This window comes from Falco punctatus, assembly GCF_963210335.1.
Source record: "Falco punctatus genome assembly, chromosome: 7".
In the NCBI taxonomy this organism is placed as follows: domain Eukaryota; kingdom Metazoa; phylum Chordata; class Aves; order Falconiformes; family Falconidae; genus Falco; species Falco punctatus.
In genome coordinates this window covers 54,798,184-54,818,687 of record NC_137587.1, presented here as the reverse complement: position 1 = coordinate 54,818,687, position 20,504 = coordinate 54,798,184, and the positions used below count along the sequence as shown (strand labels likewise).

The 20,504-nt window shown below is 37.1% G+C and overlaps 1 protein-coding gene across 8 annotated transcripts in view; it reads left to right on the top strand.

Annotated features, from left to right (window-relative positions):
- The window catches only part of TCF12 (transcription factor 12), a 173,963-nt gene that overhangs the window by 93,023 nt on the left and 60,436 nt on the right, over window positions 1-20,504 (top strand). For all 8 annotated transcript variants that reach the window (XM_080396637.1, XM_080396641.1, XM_080396640.1 and 5 more), the window contains exon 7: window positions 7,638-7,702. In XM_080396637.1, coding sequence (XP_080252763.1) covers window positions 7,638-7,702 — 65 coding nt within the window. The remainder of the gene's footprint in view (window positions 1-7,637; window positions 7,703-20,504) is intronic.

The following is a 20,504-nucleotide window of genomic DNA, read 5'->3' as shown; positions in this document are numbered from 1 at the left end:
TGGAATGTGTGTATTCATATGCATACTCGGTTTGGTTATTGTCTTCTGGATATTGTATGTCCCTGATTTCCCTCATTTTTAGTATCTTTTTAGTGAGGTAATTTTAAGTGTGTTTTTCCCGCTGATGTTCTGTCTATGTATGGCACACATTAATGGGTTAATAGAGCAGTACCATTATTTATGGTAAGGTTAGCCTAGGGTAGACAGAGTAGTGAAGAACTGAAACTAAATACATTAAGCAGCTATTCAGGAATTATTTGGGTCACAGATACTTGCCCACATATGCCTGGGGGAGGAGGAGAAGAAAGTTCTTTTTTCGTTCAGGAGGTTTGTACTATCTCTTTTCCCCTTGCCTTCAGTTACTCAGTGCATCTTCCTGCCGGAGACTTTTTAGCCTTGCAAAGGTTTGATTTGTTATTTAGCACAGTATACGCCTGGTAAGTGGAGGGACAGGAATAGGACTGAGGAAGGAGTTTTCATGGATCAGCCACTGGTGGAATAGAAACGTTCTCAGTTTGACGTGAGCATATAAATTACAAGTTCACAGGGTCAATCCAAATATAATGCGGAATTTAGTCCACCCTTACCTCCTGCATATTTGAAGCACATAAGAACATTAATAAATTATTTTTATAGTAAAAGATCTGTGCAGTGCTCTGCAAACTGTCAAAATATTCCATCTTTCCTTAGAAGTTCTTACAAATCAATGGGATGAAAGTGTCAAAGGCATGTGTTTGGGAAGCAGGTTCTTTAGTACCACTTCACACACTGACATTATTTCTTTTAAAAATATTGCATTAAAGAAGTTGTGAGAAATCCTTTGACTTCTGTGTTTAACATCTTAAGAAATGTACTCTGAGATTTATTGCCTCGTCAGTTCAATCGGTAAAATTCTTACAGTGAAAGACATCTGCAAATGCCCACGCAACTGTAAGTATAAAAGAACTTCTGAACTTTTCTAATCTTTGGAAAGCATAATAAAAAAAAATAATTTTTTTCCCCAGATAATCCAGTCTAAATGTCAACAAAAGCAATATTTTAGTATTTGCTATCTAAAGCATTGTTCCTAAATTGCAGGAGTTCTAATGGGAAGTTAATTTCAGGTAATTGCAGCTTCAGAATTTACACATTTTGGATCATTTAGATATGAAAAACAGTTCTTGCACCAAATAAGACAAGTAATAGGATTGGATAGTGGAAGTATAATGCTATCTTACAAATGACAGTTCTTGGTGTGGAGAATCCTAGGAGATTTCTGGCAGACCTGAGACTGGACAGTTAAACCCTATAAATCTCATTCAAAATCATAATCTTCTTGCAAATTATTAGAATTCTTCTGTAGGATGATGGTCTTGCAAAATTTTGACCAAATTTTGAAGTAGGGGACCAAAGAAAGGAGTAGGGGGCAACTCTGTAATATTAAAACCAAGCTTTCCTAAACTTTTTCTTCTCCTGTTTGGGAAAATGGGCTTTAGAAGATGTGGGGGGGGAGGAAGGTGTTAAAATCTAAAATAATGTATTTTTTCCACTAGTCACAGTCTGAATGTATGATCACGTTATCCATTCTTTACAACTGACTAGGGCAATGTTCTTATGATTACCTGTATAGACTGCATTGCTGGTCATCGCTTGGGCATGGCATTCCTGGTTAAATAGGTTTGCTTCTTTTTTCTTCTATTTTGTTACTTTATTACAAAATTTTCTAGTAACGTGGTTTTGTTACGTATGAATTATTTATTAGTCTCAAGGTTCAAAATTTGTATTAGGAGTTTTCAGACAATTCATATTATGTAGATTTGACTGCTTTATTAAAAGGCAAGACAGTGTGGATGAGTTAGCAAGACTTCAAGAGTTATTGATTGGGAAGCTGCTTGCAGTCAGAAGAGGACTGAGCGAAGATGGAGCGTATGATGAGATAAAGGCTAGGTTAGGAAAGTGATTACAACTGGGGACCTGCTAATCACCGACCTCTGTAGGGATCCTGTAGTTCATCACTAATCTCACTTGCACTTGGCATTTTCCTGCCTTGCTGCTTCATTGTTCATAGCAGAGTGAGTAATTTGGCTTGGGATGAACAGGAGGAGGGTGCTGCAAGTCCAGCAGCTGCACTTGTTGGCACTGGCTTCTTAAACATCCTCAGCGTAGCCAGCAGCGTGCTTGGCACACGTTAGCCGATAATACTTCAACAAATTGTTGTGGAGAGAATAGGAGGTCATTTGTTTTAAGCACTTTCTTCAAATGGTGTTGCTTCAGATCTCTGTTCAATTTCCGTGAGTTTTGGTCATAAAATACACACATTTTTCCTTATTATTCTTATATTTATTCACAATATAGACGTGTGTGTGTATTATGTGCCTTTAAAACATTAGAGATAAGATTGTAGGTATTAGATATTACAGCTGTGACAGCCTCTATTAATGAGTAGGCCTATAGAGCAGTAGAAGAGGAAGAAACGATTCCTCCAATGCATTGGGAAATGTTTAGATATGTAGTAAAACTTCTGTGGCTGCATGTGTCCATCTTGCCCCTAAGAAAGCAGCAGCACACCAAATTCTAGGAGCAGGGCTGGTTTTGTGTTTTAATCAAATGTAAATATATATATTTTTTTTGCCATGCTGAATAATTGCTGAATGAGAATTCTTAACACCAACAAATTTTTTTTAAAAAAATAAAGAATGGACCTGTACTGGAGGCGGCAATGATGTTATTCTATATATTTTGTATGCTTGCTTTCTACTTTGTACTAAGTTGGAAAGTGATAATGAGTTGTAGAAAAATCTTTACTTTGAATATTTTTCTTGCATCATCTGTATGCACCTGTCAGTATAGCGTTTGCAGCTTGTTCCTTAATGTATTGGGTCTCCGCATATGAAAAATTATGTGAAAGTATTAATTGTGTGGGTAAAAAAGACATGTACTTTGTTGCTGGATACATTGTTACTGGATGTGGCGGAGGAGAAAGCGGTATGAAATGATTCTAGCCAAACCAAATTTAATGACTTTAAATAACAGAAATGTGCAAAGGTATCAACAACGTTTTGTTTTAAACTGACTTTTGGGCAGGCTCTCTGTTGTGACTGGTTAATAGTGTTATCAGTGATGAAACAGTGATTAGGAACTGTGAAAACGTGCTTCAAGATTTGCTGAAAGATGATTCTCTGTGCAAGTAGGGCAGACATACTTCATGTCTGACAAACAGAGCAGCTGCCAGCTGTGGTCACTATGGTATTCGTACTGGATGATAAACATGACTTCATTAAAAAAATGTGCTTTCTCTATTGCCAACCACATAAATCCTTAGCAGCGCACAGGAAGATCTTTAGTCTGTAAAGAGTTAATTCTGGGGGAGTCGAAGTGATTTTTTGCAGAGTTCTGTTCTCTCACCCTCTCATAAACCCGGCATTATGCAGAAGCAGTGGGAAAAGGCTGTTTTGCTACTGGCAGGCATTTATAGCACACTCGCTGAAGTAGTCCTCGGCTGAGTTAATGTAGTGCTGTTTTCAGCTCGCTATCACTTTGCATCTTGCTGTTTCAGTTCATTCTGTGTTAAGAGTATTTAGGCTGCACAGCTGTTACACAGATAGATTTATTATGGAATACAATTCCTTGTGTGGTATTCAAAAGCTATATTAAGTTGTGACCACATCACATTTAGGCAAGTGATTGCCAGAGAAAAATAATTATTTACTAAATACCTATTAATGTTTGAATTGGTACAGAATGTGTCGAGGTTTTAAGTTTATGAAGTTAGGGAATACTTGTGGTTTACAATGCTTAGTGGGATTTTCTTGGTTGGGTTTCTTTTAACTCGGTACTCCTTGGGCTTTAAGCCTGTTAAGTAGTGATTAGATAATTGAAATTTTTGTTGATGAAAACACTTGAAACTTACTAAAATAAAATAAAAACCCCAAACTCATTCCAAGTTATTAAAAGACTCAAATGCCATGTGAGTTTATCTGTGCAGATTTAAGATTTCTTTGTATAACCAACTCAATTATTTTAAAATGTCCGTTGCTTTAGTTCACATCTGGTTGGAAGACAAAACCGTGGGTTATAGAGCCACTGATACGTAACCTGGAGAAAAGTTCACCATGATGCTCCTTTGTAAGCAAGGCATGGATTTTGCTTCTAAAATGACAGCACGTAACTTTTGAAACATGTCAGTTAGGAGGTATATGATAAAGGTGATCGAGGAGCTGGAGATTCACCGGAGCCTTGTGTAGGAAGCCCTGCTGCACAGCACGGGAAGTGTTGGGGTTGAGAAAACTGGCCAAAGTTGCTTTACTTCTCAGGAATACTTCATGAAAATAAAATGGGATCTGAAAAGGAAATAAATTTCTTTACCTTCCCAGCTGGTATGTCCGCGCACTGCCTTACAGCCATGTTTACACAAACCTGTGCAAATGAAACCATTCAGTGAGGAGTTTGTCATTTAATAGTGTTTTTGCATACCACTCTCTTTCTTCCAATTAATGTCAGGTACCATAGTGAGTTTCCTCATGTCCCCTTAATGCTGAGCACTAATGTTTCTGAATTTCCAGCTATAATAAAGGTACTATTGCCGTCTGTGCAGTGAGCACTGACTGAGACAAGACCCTCCTGAGAGAGGGTGGAGAGCATATGATCAGGCAGAGAGTATAACATACTCAACACCAAATCTTGTAGGATAAACCTGCAAGATATTTCAGGGCTGCTTTGGCTTTGTGTCACTGTATTTTTAAAGTTTGCATGCTTATAAATACTGGTACTCCAGTAAGTTTGGTTTTCACAGTAACCTCCACATTTTTTAATACTCTTCTGTCAACCTGTAGAGAATCTGAATAATTAAGAAAGGTATTTGATAAGCTAAAACCTACCAAAGGCATTCTGCTTTGATATATTGGCTATGCATTTGAAAGTCACTGGATGCCAGAGGCTGCCCATGCATTGATCAGATGTTGTGGATGGGACCTACCTGTTTGTTAATGTAGTCTTGTCAAACTTGACGTCACCCACCTTTCAAGTACTTGACTCAATTACTATATGAAGTAGCTGCTGAGTATTTTCTCTTTCTATTGATAAGGAAACACTACCTGTAACGTTTGCTTACAAGGCTGTAAATAGTGAGAGTAGCGTCATGCCTAGACGGGAGCAGCTGAAATGACAACAGGCAATTTGTAGTCAATACTCGTCCACTTTTCCATTGCATTGAGAGCAAAACCATCCTGTGATACTACCAGACAGCACGGTGCTGGGAAACCTTTGCGATGTAGTATCAGTGAAGCTTCAGGGGCTGTTGATGGAGTCCTTCCTCTTCGCTTCTGAGCAGTGCAACAGATGTGCTCTAGCGGTTTCCATACTCCTGCTATGCAAACGTGAAGATCATGCTGCTAGCACAGTGCTCCAGTCCTGCAAAAGGGGCAGCGGTGTGGTTCCACAGCAGAGAACCAGGAACAGGGCTCGCGTGTGGGCTCAACGTGTGTGTCTGTAGTGTATGCCGTTTGGTTTTCGTTGTTGTTTAAAAACATGTTCCTTTAACATTGTCATGTTATTGCAGGATTGAGAGTCGTATCTAAGTGCTCGCACTGGAAATGTGTTTGGGAGATTATCTCTACCAAAGGAACCATCTTGTACTTGATCCTAGGTTGTTTTCCAAACCCTTCCTTGAGAAGCTTAGCCATTTGAACACAGGTTAAATGTTAATTTGCTTCAGCTCTAATTCTTGATAAACACTTAGGTAGTAGCATCAGGCAGCCTTAACTCAATCATTTCTTAAAACCAAATTTAGTATAGATTGGGCTATTCTAGTCAGCTTTTTTCCTTTAGTGGGAGCCTGCCGAACTTTTTGAGTGATAACATTTAAATCAGATGATTTTATGCATTCTTATCTAACAATTTCTTGCTTGCTATAGAAACCGTAATTTAAATCATAATTTTTCTAGTCTCTGTAATTGACTCTTGTACAAATACTTGTTTTAAAGCCTGCCTGGAATACTGCATACTTCAGTCGAAGTTGTTTATCATGTGGTATAAGGTTCTCATTTTCTGGAAAGAAAATGCTGAGTCTGGTTTAATATGAACAGCATGATTCATCCTACTTCATACAATTTTGCATGCTAGGTACTTTATTTGCTTGGTGCTCAATTGTTGTTAGAGGCAAATTGCTTCAGCAGAAAAATGTTAACTTTTTTCCTCCCTTTGTTACAGCAGAGCTGCCATTTTCTGAGCAAACTATTGTTGACTGGACTACCTGTAGTTATCAGGATGATAATCTTGCAGCGGTGTTGGTGCAAGGATTCAGACTTCCTTTCTACTTACATAAAATGCACTTTTAAAATGAATAAACATACTTTAGTTTTTCCTCTTGCAAAATGATGTTTAGGGTTTTTTGGTAATAGAGAAAATCAGGAAAAGCAAAGGAGGTCCTGTTCTAGAAGCGCAATTGCGGTAGTGTAGAGCCATTAATCACTGAAATGGGAATGTGTAAGAAAGGCTATTTCTTCTTCTTATGACGACTGGATGACACATGCATTGTTTAGAAAAGGGAATGCCTACTTGGGGAAGGTGACATTCATTTTCAAATAGATAGGTGTCATGGTTTATTAATGCCTGCTTTTGGATAAGGCTCTTGAGTGGTGTTACGGGGTGTTTCTTCATTCTAACTGTGCCCGTAACTAGGGCAGGCATGGGCACGTGGTGTTTTCTGTTACACACGTACTTGATGGCTGTCTGATTCTTGACATTGTTCAGCAGAGACTTCTATTTAAGATTATTTATTATTTTTTTTAAAGCCTTGATTGATAAACTTCTGAGCCTTACTGGAGAACTTTCGCACTGAGTTTTAATATATTTAAAATACAAATGTGCCAGCCTGGTGGCACAACCAACAAATGCAGCACCAATGTTTCTGGAATTGACAAATACATTGCTAATGTCTTGCGACCCCAGCTAGCGACATCAGAGGGCAGGCACCCTGCACGAGGCACTATACTCAGTATGTGCTACCCCCAGGCAAATCCTGCCTATGTGGCAAAAGAGTCTGTTTTGCTGCCTTGACCAGCTGTATTACTTGAGTTTTGTACCTGACTAGAATGTACGTGAAACAAAAGGAATTTGAAGGATTTAAGGGATGAATGTCAAGAGCTGAATGATTCAGCCCTGGTTTAAGTTTGGTGTGGGTTTTCTTGTTCTGGATTGAAGTTTTTATTCACTTTTCATGTGGTTTTGTTGGTTTTATTTTACTGCTTAGTGTATTCATTTCCTACGATGATACCACCAATGTGTTAGTTTCAGGTAGGAAGGAGGAACGTCTAAAAGTGTCTCTATCTTTGCTCATTAATAATGGAAGTGAAGCTGGACCTTTTCCCTTTTCATTTAAACATATTGATAGGGATGTTTTATAACAATAAACACATTGCAGTAGTTCTTTTTTGCTGATCAGTTACGTAAGGAATGGAATTAAGTATGTAATATGTTACAGTAGCGCTGTTTGTGTTAAACACAGGTGTATAAAAGCCTACTTTCATTCATGCAACCTAATTTTTATGAATTTACTATGATGCTAACAGATTTCTCTGAATTGCATATAAAAGGACAACTGATGCATGTATCTAGTAGATTTTAAAAAGAACCTAATTTCAAATGTCTTTCTTTTGTAGGAAAAACCTCAGATAGAGGTCCATTTCCATTGTATGGTAGAGATACGGGGTTACCGGGCTGTCAAGTAAGTATATTATGATTGAAAGCAAATGGAATAATCTGATTTAAAATCTAGTTTAAGTTACTTGAATGTTTCAGGCTACCAAACATAATAAACAAGAATGCATTCCACAATTTGCAGAGTAAATTTTCTGGGTTCTGTGTGGTCAAATTTCCTTGCACTTTCATACATCCATTTAGAGGAGGTACTTTTGCTGTGTGCAAGTGAAACTGGTTCTTTGGCTCATGACCACGAAGCCTTGTGTTTTTAGTAAAAGGGGGATTGTTATTGGTCTGAACATATTGAGCAATGTGCTTTCAGTTGTGTGTATCGCATCTTTCCTACAGATGATAGTGAAATGAGTTTTCTTGCCCTTTGCAAGTTGTTCCTCTCTCCCAAGTCTGCTAACAGAATCGCAGTCCAGTACTGATTGTCCATCGGGATTAGTCTGTGATACTTGGATTTCTCACATAAAATTTGTCAAAAAATATCAGTAATTGCTGAATATAGTTCATTAGTTAACTGTTACTCCTAGTGGAGATCATGTGCATTTTTTAAGGAAAACAGTGTTACTAGGCTTTCCATTTTTAGCAGGTTATCCAGTGTGATACATCATTATTTTGTATGTTTGAGGATGTGTTTTTTTGTAGTTGAGAAAACTTTCTTTTATATCTCTAAATCTTCATTTTAGAGTGAAGATTAAGCATACTATCTTGATCATTGTTTAAAGGTCTGTTTTGAATGTGTAGAAAGTTTGAATGTTTGAAAAGTATAATTAGCATTTGATTACACTCAGTATTTGTTGACAAAGACTTTACATAACTAATATGTTTGGAATTCTAAAATTAGTTAAGCTTGTTTTCTGTAAAAGGAATCTTTATAAATTTCACTCTAAGTAGGCTGTTTGCTTTGAATGGATATTTTCAGGAGCATCTTTGTTCTGAAGGATAAAACTTAGCAATAAGGAGTTTGACATCTTGGTTTTTAGTCTCTTAGCTAGTAGTTTGGGAAGTGTGAATGGGCAGCACCATGTGGCAATGCAGTCCTAGCATCGCTTCCCCTATTAAGAAAGGATCATTCTCACAGCCTTTACTACTTCTCTGCAACACAGATGTGTCGAACAAAGACCCATTTATAACTGTATGGGTGAGCTTTCAGTAACATTCTTACAAAAAGCAGTATACCTCTTTAAGTTCAAGTTACAGGCTTCACATTATTGCCAGTCTAGACAGTAGAACATTGTATTAGTGTTACTACTATTGTTCCAATAACTCCGTATGTACTGTATTTAAATATAATAACTCAAAATTTACATTAGTTCGGAAGCAAATTAATTTCCACGTTACTCTTTCATTAAGTTAATGTTCTGTATTGGAAAATGGGTTTATATTAACTTTGCATAAAATTCTGTTTTGTTTTGCAGCAATGAGTGTAATTTCTGTTGTTTGGCTTCTGAGGAAAATGCTTTTACATCTCCTAATTGTTTATATTTAATACCACTTAATATTTTTTTATATGTAGTTATTTTAAAGCCAAAATCTTAGAGATATTTGTTTCTATTAAGATCACTTCTAATTCTGTTTATTCCTTCAAAATGCTTCTTACTGTTCCCTCTCCTACAGTTTCTTCTTTCTTACACATTTTTAGCGTATGGGAAAAATATTATTGTAGGTAAATCTGTATTGGTTTTATATTCAGGATAGAAAATGATCATAAATTTAAATTGAATTAAAATTAAATTGAAAGTTTATGTGATAAGTTACAGTTTGTACTTTAATTTGGTCTTATCAGTTAAATCTGATAGTGTTTGAAATAACTTGTTAACTCGGAACGTGGTGGGATTTCTGAATCCTTTTAGGTTTTTATATTTTTCATAAATCCACGGCAGTGCCCGTAATACAGCTCTCGTTGTAGCTCCAATGTTTGAAAGCTATGATAGAGAAGAAGGTCAAAAGTGACCCTGAGAGAGGTCATTTTGACAATCCACATGAAGAATCAGCTGCATTGTCCCTGGCAGATGCTCATATAGTCAGTTCTTAAAAACCTCTAGAGATGGAGAAGACTGTGTGACCACACTGTGTTTTGTTTTCCATTACTTAAATGTACTTACTCTTCAAAAGTTTCCCTGATGCCTTATCTAAATATCATTGTAATTAAAGCATCTAACTCTTGCCTTACAGTGGACACAGAGAAGAAACTATATTCTTTGAAGTCTGTAGCAGCTGGAAATCCAGTAGATGATTAGGATGATAAGGAGTCCTTAGAAAAGATAAGGCATAAAGGGAGTTAATTTTTTGGCGTTGGTGTGTATAGTGCAGAATGTAATGCAGGTCTGTTTTTAATAAAGGATATATAACAGGGTCTGTCTCAGGTTGAAATATTGGTAGAAAAGCTTATGCTCTGCTGTAGGTGCTCGCCAGTAGGTTCACAATCCTAGGGGTTTTCCAGTGTTTTAAACTAGGTAAAGTACTTTATTTAAGGCCTTAGCATGATGGCAAAAATAAATTTCCTGGACCTTTCTGACAACACTTCATTTTTTGCTGTGTGATATTTGCCTTTTTCATAACAAATATCCAGTCTTTGCTAATGGTTTGATTGGTGACGGTCTAAAAATTTCCAGTACCTTCTTATTGTAAGACTGGTCAGCTTGTCATTCCTCAACCTATATTTTTCAGTTCACAGGTTCCACATGCAAAAGTGTATTTTTTTTTTTAACACATTACTTATATCTTCTCAAAATTCATCAGTGTAATTTTGAATTCCAGGCTTGCATTGCATTTGTAGATCTTTCTGGGTTATTTGCTTTGTGAATTTAGTAAATGTGGTCTTCATTTTTCATCCAAGTCGCTAATTAAGAGGTGGAATGATGCCCAAAGCAGATGCCTGCAAAGTCTCAGTTAATACATTCACCCAGCATTGATCATGAACTCCTAGCTACTGTTTTTTAAACACTTATCCTTTGTATTCAGCAGTAGTGTTGGTTGTCCTTGGTTCCCTAGTTCACCTGTGAAGTGTGAAAGTAGTAAAAGCCTTATTAAAACATCTCATATGCTGTCTGAGAAGGAAGCGAGATTGGGTTTATGTAGTTTATTCCAGCTAAATCCATACTACTTGTTTATTTTCTTCTGGAATTTGCAGTCTGCTTCTCCCAGTATTCTTCCAAAAAATGAAATTTAAATTCTTGAGGTATTACAAGGCACTGCTTTTGTTTTTCCCTGAAAGAAACAAACCAACCCCGTTCTTTGTTAGGGTCCGCACTCCAAACTGTGAGTTTTCAAAGACAGTGGCTAAGGTTTCTGATAATTGCAAGAGCCAGTCCTCTGAGTATCGTATTGGTACAGATGACTTGAAAATACCTAACTTATCCAAATACTCCCCAACCTGCCACCGAAGTTCTTTCCATATGTCATTGGTGTAAATGGTATTAATAACCTGGTGTTGGTGTGTGATGAGTTTTAATTTTTACTGCTGTTAAGGTTACAGAGGGCTGGAATGAAAGTTTTCAAGACTGCTGTAAACAAAGACTCTTACTATCACTTCTCACCACTTACTGAGAATGGTCTAGGTGGTGATCTGTACGGCCTGTTAGCTACCCGCAGGCTTTATATTTACGCTGTAGGAGTTTAAGGGTGGTTGATTTTCAATGTACCTTAAAAATCTAAGCAACGTAGGTAAGGAAATGTGATTCAGGTATAACGTTTAGCCATAAGAATGTAAATATGGCTAATTTATTAATATTGTACCGAGGAGGAAGTGCACACCTCCAGGTTTGATTTCCAGCAGGTGTTTTAAGGAAGCAAAAAAGGAGCATCCTGGAGTACAGCATGTAGCGCTGTGTTGTGCCTATTCATGTACATACCAGTGTTGAATAAGGTCGTTGCATTTGTCTTAAGCTGTGGGTTTTATGTGTTAATAAGGTTAATGGTGTGTGTTTGTGTGTTCTTTCTAGTGCTTTGCAGTCAAGTTCTGAATCATCTTCTTTTTTTGGCTTTCTTAGTACTTCATACTCTTTCTCCTTCTGACAGGTCTTCGCTATATTCCATACCTTTCCAACTCTTACTGCCTTTTTTTCCCCTCTCTGATGTTTCACAGAGTATATAGAGTCTGAGTGGATGGGTAGCATGAGAAACGGAGATGGCTTAGATGAATGTCAAAAACTTTTACCTGGACAAAGAATTGACAGATTTTAGAAGAAATGTACAAACTGCATTTGGCTATCAGGATGAAATGTGAGGCTACGTGGCTTGACACAGTGTCTCTATTTGTGTCTTTCATTTGGAGGAGCGGAGGCTGGTTGTGATATTTGTGTGGGATTCCACCATTCCTGTTAGCTGTGTAATTGCAGATTTGGGAAGGGCATCTTCTCACAAATCTTAAAATGGCTATAGATCAAGTTTTCAGAAAGCTTCTTGTAATAAGTTTTCTTTACACTTGTGTAATTTAATACTGAAAATTGTAATTTGTGTGAAAGAAATGAGATTAGACTTCAGATATTGAATGCATGGCTCCCATTTCCAGTATCATCAGAAGGGTACCCAGCTGTCGCTGCACATTGCGTTGACAGGTCTGAGCTCTAAGAAAGCTAGGAATCTGCACGATTTTCCAAGTGAAATCGAGATAAATGTGCAGTACATGTGTAGCTGTTAGACTAATTCTTCTAATTGTTTCTGTGGGTCTTCACAGAAGCTAACTTTATCCCCTTGAGCCTGTAAGTGCCCTGGCTTAATTGGCAGAGGGAGGGGGGGATGCTTCTTTAGCCCAATGGTGCCTGTGCTCATGTGCCTGGCAAAGTCTGTCTCTCCCCACTGGCGTCACTAGGCTGAAGATAGTAAATTATTTGTGACTATCCCCTTAATGTCCTGGTTTAATTCTAAACAATCATGCATGAAAAATAGACATCATGGATTTTTTGACATGTGGAGATAACACATTTGCCCACCCTTCATAATAATTTCAAGTCCGTGTACTATCCCATGTGCGAGAAAGGAGATAAAATCAAGTGCTAAATGTAATGGATGTTAGGCAAGAACTGAAGAGGCATTCACCAGTTTGTTTAAAGTGTAACCTTTCTATAAAGAGACGTATCTTTATTTTTCTAGCTGTCTATATATTCTATAAGATGATGGGACACTTTAAATATTATAAAACCCATTTAGAAAAAGGTTTGATAAATCTGTAGAATACATGAATGCTGGAAGGGGCTATGGATTATATTTCCTAAATATTTTTAGAAAAAGGTTCCATAAATCTGTAGAATACATGAATGCTGAATGGAAGGAGCTATGGATTATATTTCCTAAATACATTTAGAAAAAGGTTCGATAAATTTGTAGAATACATGAACGCTGGAAGGAGCTATGGATTATATTTCCTAAATACATTTCACTTAGTCTATGTAAAATTATATGTATTATACTGCATAAAATATACTACTCTACATAGCATGATGTATATAATGATGTTATGTATTTCATGCAGTATGAAATAGATTGTGCTGCAGAGAAGGCATATGAAAAATTTCTATGATACTGTCTATGATACATAGAATTTATTTGGTAGTGGCAGATGGATTTTAAACTCATTTCTGCTGCTATTTTTATATAAGTTTTGTGCATATCGGTAATAAATAAGGCTGCTTCAGAATCTTTGTTTTCTGGAGGAAGAAAAAAAAAATTCAACAGAAAGCTGGTCCGCCAGTGTTTCCAGTAATCTTGCTACACCATTTTCCCTTCAATAGCCATCAGCTCTGCTATTGCTGTGAAGCTAATGTGAGGTGACTCATTTAGCAGCATATTATTGCATCATTGCAACATGATGCAAGGCACATCAGGCATTATTAAATTAGCCTGAATTTTGCAGTATGACAGTAACATTTTATGCACATTAGCACCATACTTAGTGTTCCTTATGGGAATATACTTCAAGTAAACATCTTAAGACGTCATTTCAGCCAACTTTTCAGGATTTACCAATTTCTTCTTTATTCTGGGGAAAAAAAAAAGTGTTTCACTGGAATATTAAGGCAGATGAGTGGATTTGTGGATCTTCAGAGCATGTTTTGTTTCTTGAATTACTTTAAATGGATGGTCTTACTTGGGCAGTACTTTGGAGAAAAAATTAGCTGACTTGTCACTTGATGGTTCAAGTAGGTTGGAACAAACTCATCCATCTTTCTTCCACCTTTGGAGTGATTCAATGTAGAAACACTTTCCTCATCTGGGTTCCAGGCAAAGCAAGCTAGATTTCTATACGTCTGACTCACATGTGCTGAGAAATATTACGAGTTAATTACGTTATAGGTATTGAGCAACTGGATTTCATACTATTGGCTTTTCAGCAAAAAAACTTGTGACCTTTCTTTATTGACTTAAGAACAACTGTCTTCATGATTTAATATGGAACTTCAAAGGATTGCATCTTGTTGTCTGCAAATTTAGCAATGTATTAAAGAATAAATTTACAAGCATGAAAACCTGTATTTATTAGCTGTTACATCCTTCACAGAGTAAAAAGTTTGTGTTATTTTTGTGCAAAAAAAAAATTGTTACTTCTTAACAAACACACTATAAGAACTTTGAAATAAACCCCAAAAATGCCTTTAGCACCAATTTCTTGGGCAATTTAACAGATGATCACTTTGGCAAAATAAACGTTTGCAAGTGTATGTTACTTTGCCTTTGCATAGTCAGTAATTTGCCTCTTACAAATTTAAAAATACTTTAAAGCACTTTGAGCAAAATGCAAATCTAAAGAACAATCCTGCAATGCTGGAGAAAGCAGAATCTTGGAGCACACTAACAGCTATCTCACAGGCTGAAGAAGTGTAATAAGAGTAGAACTTGAGAAATTTGAATCATCTAGGGAGAACAGAAAAGCTCGCTCACGTTGTGCACAGGCAAAAATGGCAACTTTTTTGTGTTAGCTGGCAAGGTCGTGAGGAATATGCAAGCAAGAGTGAAAATAAGTATCCCTAGTAGGATGTAGGTACCAGCTTGCTGCATAAAGAAAAATTAATAGAACTGAATAGCACCAACTTTGAAGTATTTTAAATCTGTTTATAAACAGTGTAATTCTGAGATGTGTATATAGTGCAATGGAGAAGATTAACTGATTTTATTTTCTTAGTAAAGCATCAGGTGACATTAAACAGCCGGAAGAATAAGCATACAGACAAAAATGTGTTAGGAGGCAAGAGTGTATAAAAACTTATGTGGGATGCGGAAATGAGATTTACTGACAAAAATGGAAAAGCAAAGAAGAGTATGAAAAATGTAATTTGAAATACATGTTTTGTAAGAATGAAAGTTGGAAGTGGCAAAAGCAAAAGACACAAGTGACTGTGAAGGGACAGTGTTTTAGTGGTATCTGACAGCTGAGGTATTACTTAAAATGTGCGCATCAAAGAAGAGAAAGGTATTTGTAGCACATCACGTTTTAAAACAGGGTGGTTCTTTACATGCAGATGAAGGCTCCAAACAAGTCTTTTTCAATCTTGCAGGTATAGCCCCCAAACAGCAGCGTGGCAGCACGTCTTTGCAGTTGCTCCTAGGATGCTTTGCTAAGTTTTTAACTATTCAGCATTTTAATACTAGACCACTACTAACGTGATTTACTGTGGCGTTATATGCCGGAGTACTGAGCACTCTATGTCTTGCTGGAAGATGAAAGAAGTAATGGACAACTGTGTAGAACAAATATGTATGAGGTGTTTTTCTTTGCAGGGCCAGTAACTACTTTAGTAGTAAGGGTAAGCTTACGTATGCCTGAAGTGTGCGTATGCCAGCCCTCTCACACACATTCAGAGTTCTGCAGTTTTCATTTCTTCCTGTAGGATTTCTGTTCATATCCTGAAACTTTTTAAATCGTTTGTCTCTAAGACCTTCTATCCCTTCTTGGTTTCCTTGAGAGCAATAATTAAAACAGTTATTCTGTGTTGAGGGTGTGCCATCTGCTCCTATGATATTGTAGAGCTATTGAAGAGAGGTATTTTTTTTTAAAAAAAGGCAAACTAATGAAAGCGTTTAAAGTAATGGGAAAATGTAAATAGTTTGTCTGAGGAATGATTGGAAATAGGCATATTTAGACCACACCTAGGGGGTAGACAGTAGAGGAGGTAATGTTGTGGCAAAAAGGATGCTAGAGTGTGGGTAATTGTCTCTGGAGAATCTTAGGCTGAACCTTGTAGCTAGTGTGTCTCAGATCAGATCCCTTCAGGCTTTTTTGGCTTTTTTTTTTTTTTTTTTTTTTACTTCCAGGTGTTGAAATTAGGTAATAATAAAAATATGTACATAGAGAATATACACTGGAACATAATTGTGTACAATAAGAAAGATGTGCGTATGCTGATAATAAAAAAAGCACAGGTGCTATAGAGGGGCTACCATTTTGTGGTTTTTTAAAAAAATTTAGATTTACTTTAGTGCTAATAAAAATGTCAGATTGTATCAGCTATGTTTCCCCAAAGTGTTTTCCTTTCTCCCCTCCACAGCTGCCCCCACCCCTGCAATTATTATTAAATAAATAAAATTAAAAATCTATTAAACATTAACAAGAAAGCTCTTCCTGCTTGCTGCTGGCAGTGTGTTTAAAGATGCTTTAGATGGATCTTTCCAATGAGGCAGAAGAATACATGATATTCTGGACCTTTCTTATCTGTTTGGACTTATAAAAGAATATAAGCAGCGGCTCCAGTTGCTGTTCTTCCTCACATAGTTTTAGAAACAGTATAGGGAACATAATGTCTATTTCAATCCAATAACCGAGTTATGAAATAAAAAAAAAATCGCAAGGTTTGTACATGTGTGGGATTTTTAATACCAATCTAACTTAAAAGCTGACAAACAGATTTTATTTTGTGTATTTTCTGTTTTAAATCTCCTTTCCTCTGACACCTTTGATATCAGGTGTCTCCCCAAAGCAGATTTTTACAGCTGAGCTATCAATCTCTTAAGAAATGCGGCTTCTGAGGGAAAGGCTGACACAATGTTAACTGAAGCAGCAACACTGGGTTCTGCCAGCTGATACCATCTTAAAAGGCTGGGATGGGGAGAGGGATATATAGTTTAAGGGCAGATGGAATATCCAAACTTGAGTTTATTTTGCTTCATTTTTTTACTTCAGAAGTAATCAAGCAATATTAACTTCCTCTTGATTATGATTTATTAGAAGTGAATCACTTATTGTGCTATTGGGAAAATAGATCTTGTCTCCCAGCAGATAAGGAGCCTGCAGAACCTTTTTAGAAACCAAAAATGTACAGGGGACAGGCTAGATTTCTTTTTCCAGAGCTGGAGGTGACCACCTGAAGTTAATCAGGGAAGACATCCCCCCCGGAATGAAGTGGGTAGCAGGTGTTAGATTTAGTTATAGTTGCGGGAGGGATGCTATTTATAAAAGGGGAACAGTTCTGCAAGGAACGGTTTTGAATGTCTTAAGCAGACAAACTGTTCCTTGTCTTTGCCTTTCTCACACTATTTAGGGTTGGCACATTTTCTTGCCTCCTTTTAATTTTTGATTGTGTTTGATTGTATTTAAGGTAATGAATATTTTGTAAATATATGTGTGTGTGTGTATATATATATATAAAATCTTGCATAAGGAAGTAAAAAGCATTTTGCACCATGGAGTGTAGATACAATTTCTTTGGCTAATTGCTATTTGTCTCCAGCTAATCTTACTGCCTCAGATCTGGGTGCTCCTCAGTTACAAATTTATGGTATTATTGGAGGATGAGGAAAAGATCAGCTCAGTTCTCTCAGCTGTACTTGTCTGTTTGAGCTGGATTGCCCTTTTGGATTTCCTTAAAGTGTTTATTCCTTTCGTCTATAACTACTCTAGTATGGTAGGTACCCGTTTGCCTGCCTTCCTTACTTCACAGAGAGATACAGTCCCTTACCAAACTTTGCACCTGCACGGATCACTGCTCTCAAGATGAATACAGGCCCTGAGTAGAACTAGGAAGGGGGATTTAAGAGTGGTGTAAGCAACCTGTGACTTAGCGTTTGCTGCCAGGGGTGAGCTAGGAGAGGCTGGAGCTGGAGCAGGTAGTCAGTGGATGGAAAGAAGCACAAGACAGGTTTGCCATTTTGATTTCTCACCTGTGGAACTAAACCATCCAGCTTGCATTGGTTTCAGCTGTGTTGTGATTTTCAAGATGATCGTGTTCCTGATGGCACAGATTGCTAAAGAGCAGGGAGAGAAGGATAACATATATTAGGGGGGAGGGGATTGTAGCCCAAGGTATTTACTGGGCTCGTCTATCCATTTACTAGCACCCTGGTATTGGATTTAACATTCACTTGGTCGTACATGAAAACGTATGGGTCCATCATGCGAAGTCCTGACAATTGTCTGGTTGCTATATTAGTGATGGTTTTTTGTTACACATTTTCTGACTTAGTGCTTAGAGCAAGTGAGATTTTTCTTCCTGGTTGTGTGGGAGAGGAGATGCACAGCTTCCATACCATATACATGAAACATTCTACTAATTGTCTGAAATCTTTTGAAATAATTTTGCTGAAGATGCAGAGGGAGAAACAGATGCAAGGATAGTTTGAGCTTTAGAATATCCTTTATAGTCTGACTTCTGTAAATAAGATTCAGCATAAAGTCTTTTATTATAATGTTGACTTCTTATGCTTGTATCTTGTAATCATAGAGAAAAGCAGGAAGACTGGTACCAAAAAATTAAAAAGTAGATGAATAACCCCTCAGCTGCTTCTTTTCTGACATTTTGCAGTTCTCCACAAACCTTCTGCTTTTGTATAATCACAGTAAGGAAGCTGTTCAAATTACTGTTTTCATAATGTAGCGAAAAGATTCAAAGGCAAAGGGAGGGGAGCCTGACCTGTAATCACAATGCTTAGTAATGCCTTCCTAGAATTCAGTCAGCAACGCAAAAATACCTTGCCCGAGGGGATGAGCGAAGACAAGCTGAGCCAGCATAACCTCGGGGATTGGACACCAACATCAGCAGGGTGCTGCTTTTAGAAGCGTAAGACAGAATTTGTAGTCTTGCCAGTATGCGGTATCAGTGCAGGGACGCCACTATTGCAGGAGGGAAGGAAAGGACTCGTTCAAAATATTTGTATTAATCAGGTGCTTTAAAACCACTTAGATGCAGAAGGAATACAAAATGTTTCCTTCCCTTTGCATTTAATATTTACTCCTCCCACTGCTTGAAACAACATATACAGAATTCTGAATAAACTTCTTTCTCCCATCTCTGTCTCTGTGCTCAGTCTCAGTATATTTACACCTAAACAGAATTATCCATAGTAGCAAATTCTGCTTAGGTATACACATTGAATAAGCAGCTCATGGTGATCAGGAAAAGCTTTGGTGTAAAAGGAGAATATATTGATACCTTGATATTTTTCAGTGTTAATATTAATTGGGAAGACACTAAAACTGAATGTCTGTTATTTTGTTTATGATGTTGCATCATTTCAGTATTTAGTACCGTAGGTAGCTGGGGTGGTTTTTTACTCCAGTGAGCTAGATTAGCCTGATTACACTGGCAGGATGCAGTTGATGGATGACTGTCATTATCTTCTCAAACCTGCATGATACTTTAGGTATAGGAGATGATAATTAAATTTTCAAGAGACTACACTGAGATTATAAGATCTGAGTATTTTTTTAAAATGAGGAATATGTTTGCAATTACCAGCATGTTGTTGGAGGATCCTCTCCTGAGATGTTTTATTAGCAACCCCTGGTTTCCTTTAAATTGATCAAGAAAAAAATGCTCAAGTTATCATATAACACTTTAGATGTTGTTTTGGGTTTTTTAATTCTAATCTTTTCCTCCTCCTGAAGCAGACCAAAAATGTATCTGATCAGATCTATTGGTGATGGCTTGAAGATGTACAGGTTAGCACAATATATTTAATGAAACCTTGTTTGAGACAAAACACTAGAGAGGATCATAATTAATGCCTCATTTTCTGCCAGTTGCTATTGATTACTCATTCAGAGTCCCTTTGTTCTCAAAATGGTAACACTGTATTTCACATTACTATTTGATGATATTCTCAGGATGAGATTCTTTAACAACATGCTGATAATTGCAAACATATCTCTGGAATTTAAATTTAAAATGAATTTACATCATATGTCAGTGTTTTTCCAAATTCAGCTCCTATTTTGGAGTGCATATTCATTACAGTTTCCAAAGATCAGAGACTTGAGTAAAATGAAATTCAACACTTAGTATCTTGTTTGTATTTTTGGCTGAAACTGCATGACATGGAGCTCAGGTGAACGGTCTTTTCGCAGCCCAAACCTCTGTACTGTACTAGTATCTCACAGTGCAATGATTTGTGGATGTTTTAATTTTGGTCTAGGTTTCCCTTTGGAACCACAGTCACAATGTACACAACTTAGCTGAGGGGATTTAACAAGTTTAGCAGCATTGGACTTCATTTTGTTACATTCTTTTAAACTAGCGCATGCAAATCGTCAGGTTTATCTAGAACGCAAGACGTGAAATATTAAGACTCATTTTATAGATGCTTGATGTCATCCAAATGGTTCATGGAATAAAAGGACATGTACGTGAAACTTTTGCTGTACCCAGTACAGCATTTCAAGTTTACAGTAAGGCAAGGAACGCACTTGCTTCCGCTCTGCGTAATTCTGAGCAACACAGAAATGCCTAGTGAGTTTGGCTTCGACTGTGCGGTAGGGTAATGGTGGGATTTGATTGAACTGAGCGCTGTTGTCTTAATTTACTTTTACAAAATAACGTATCTAAGCTCCCAATTTTTAACTAAACACTTAAGTACTTTTTTTAAAAAAAACTTTAGACAATTTTCCGGTCTTA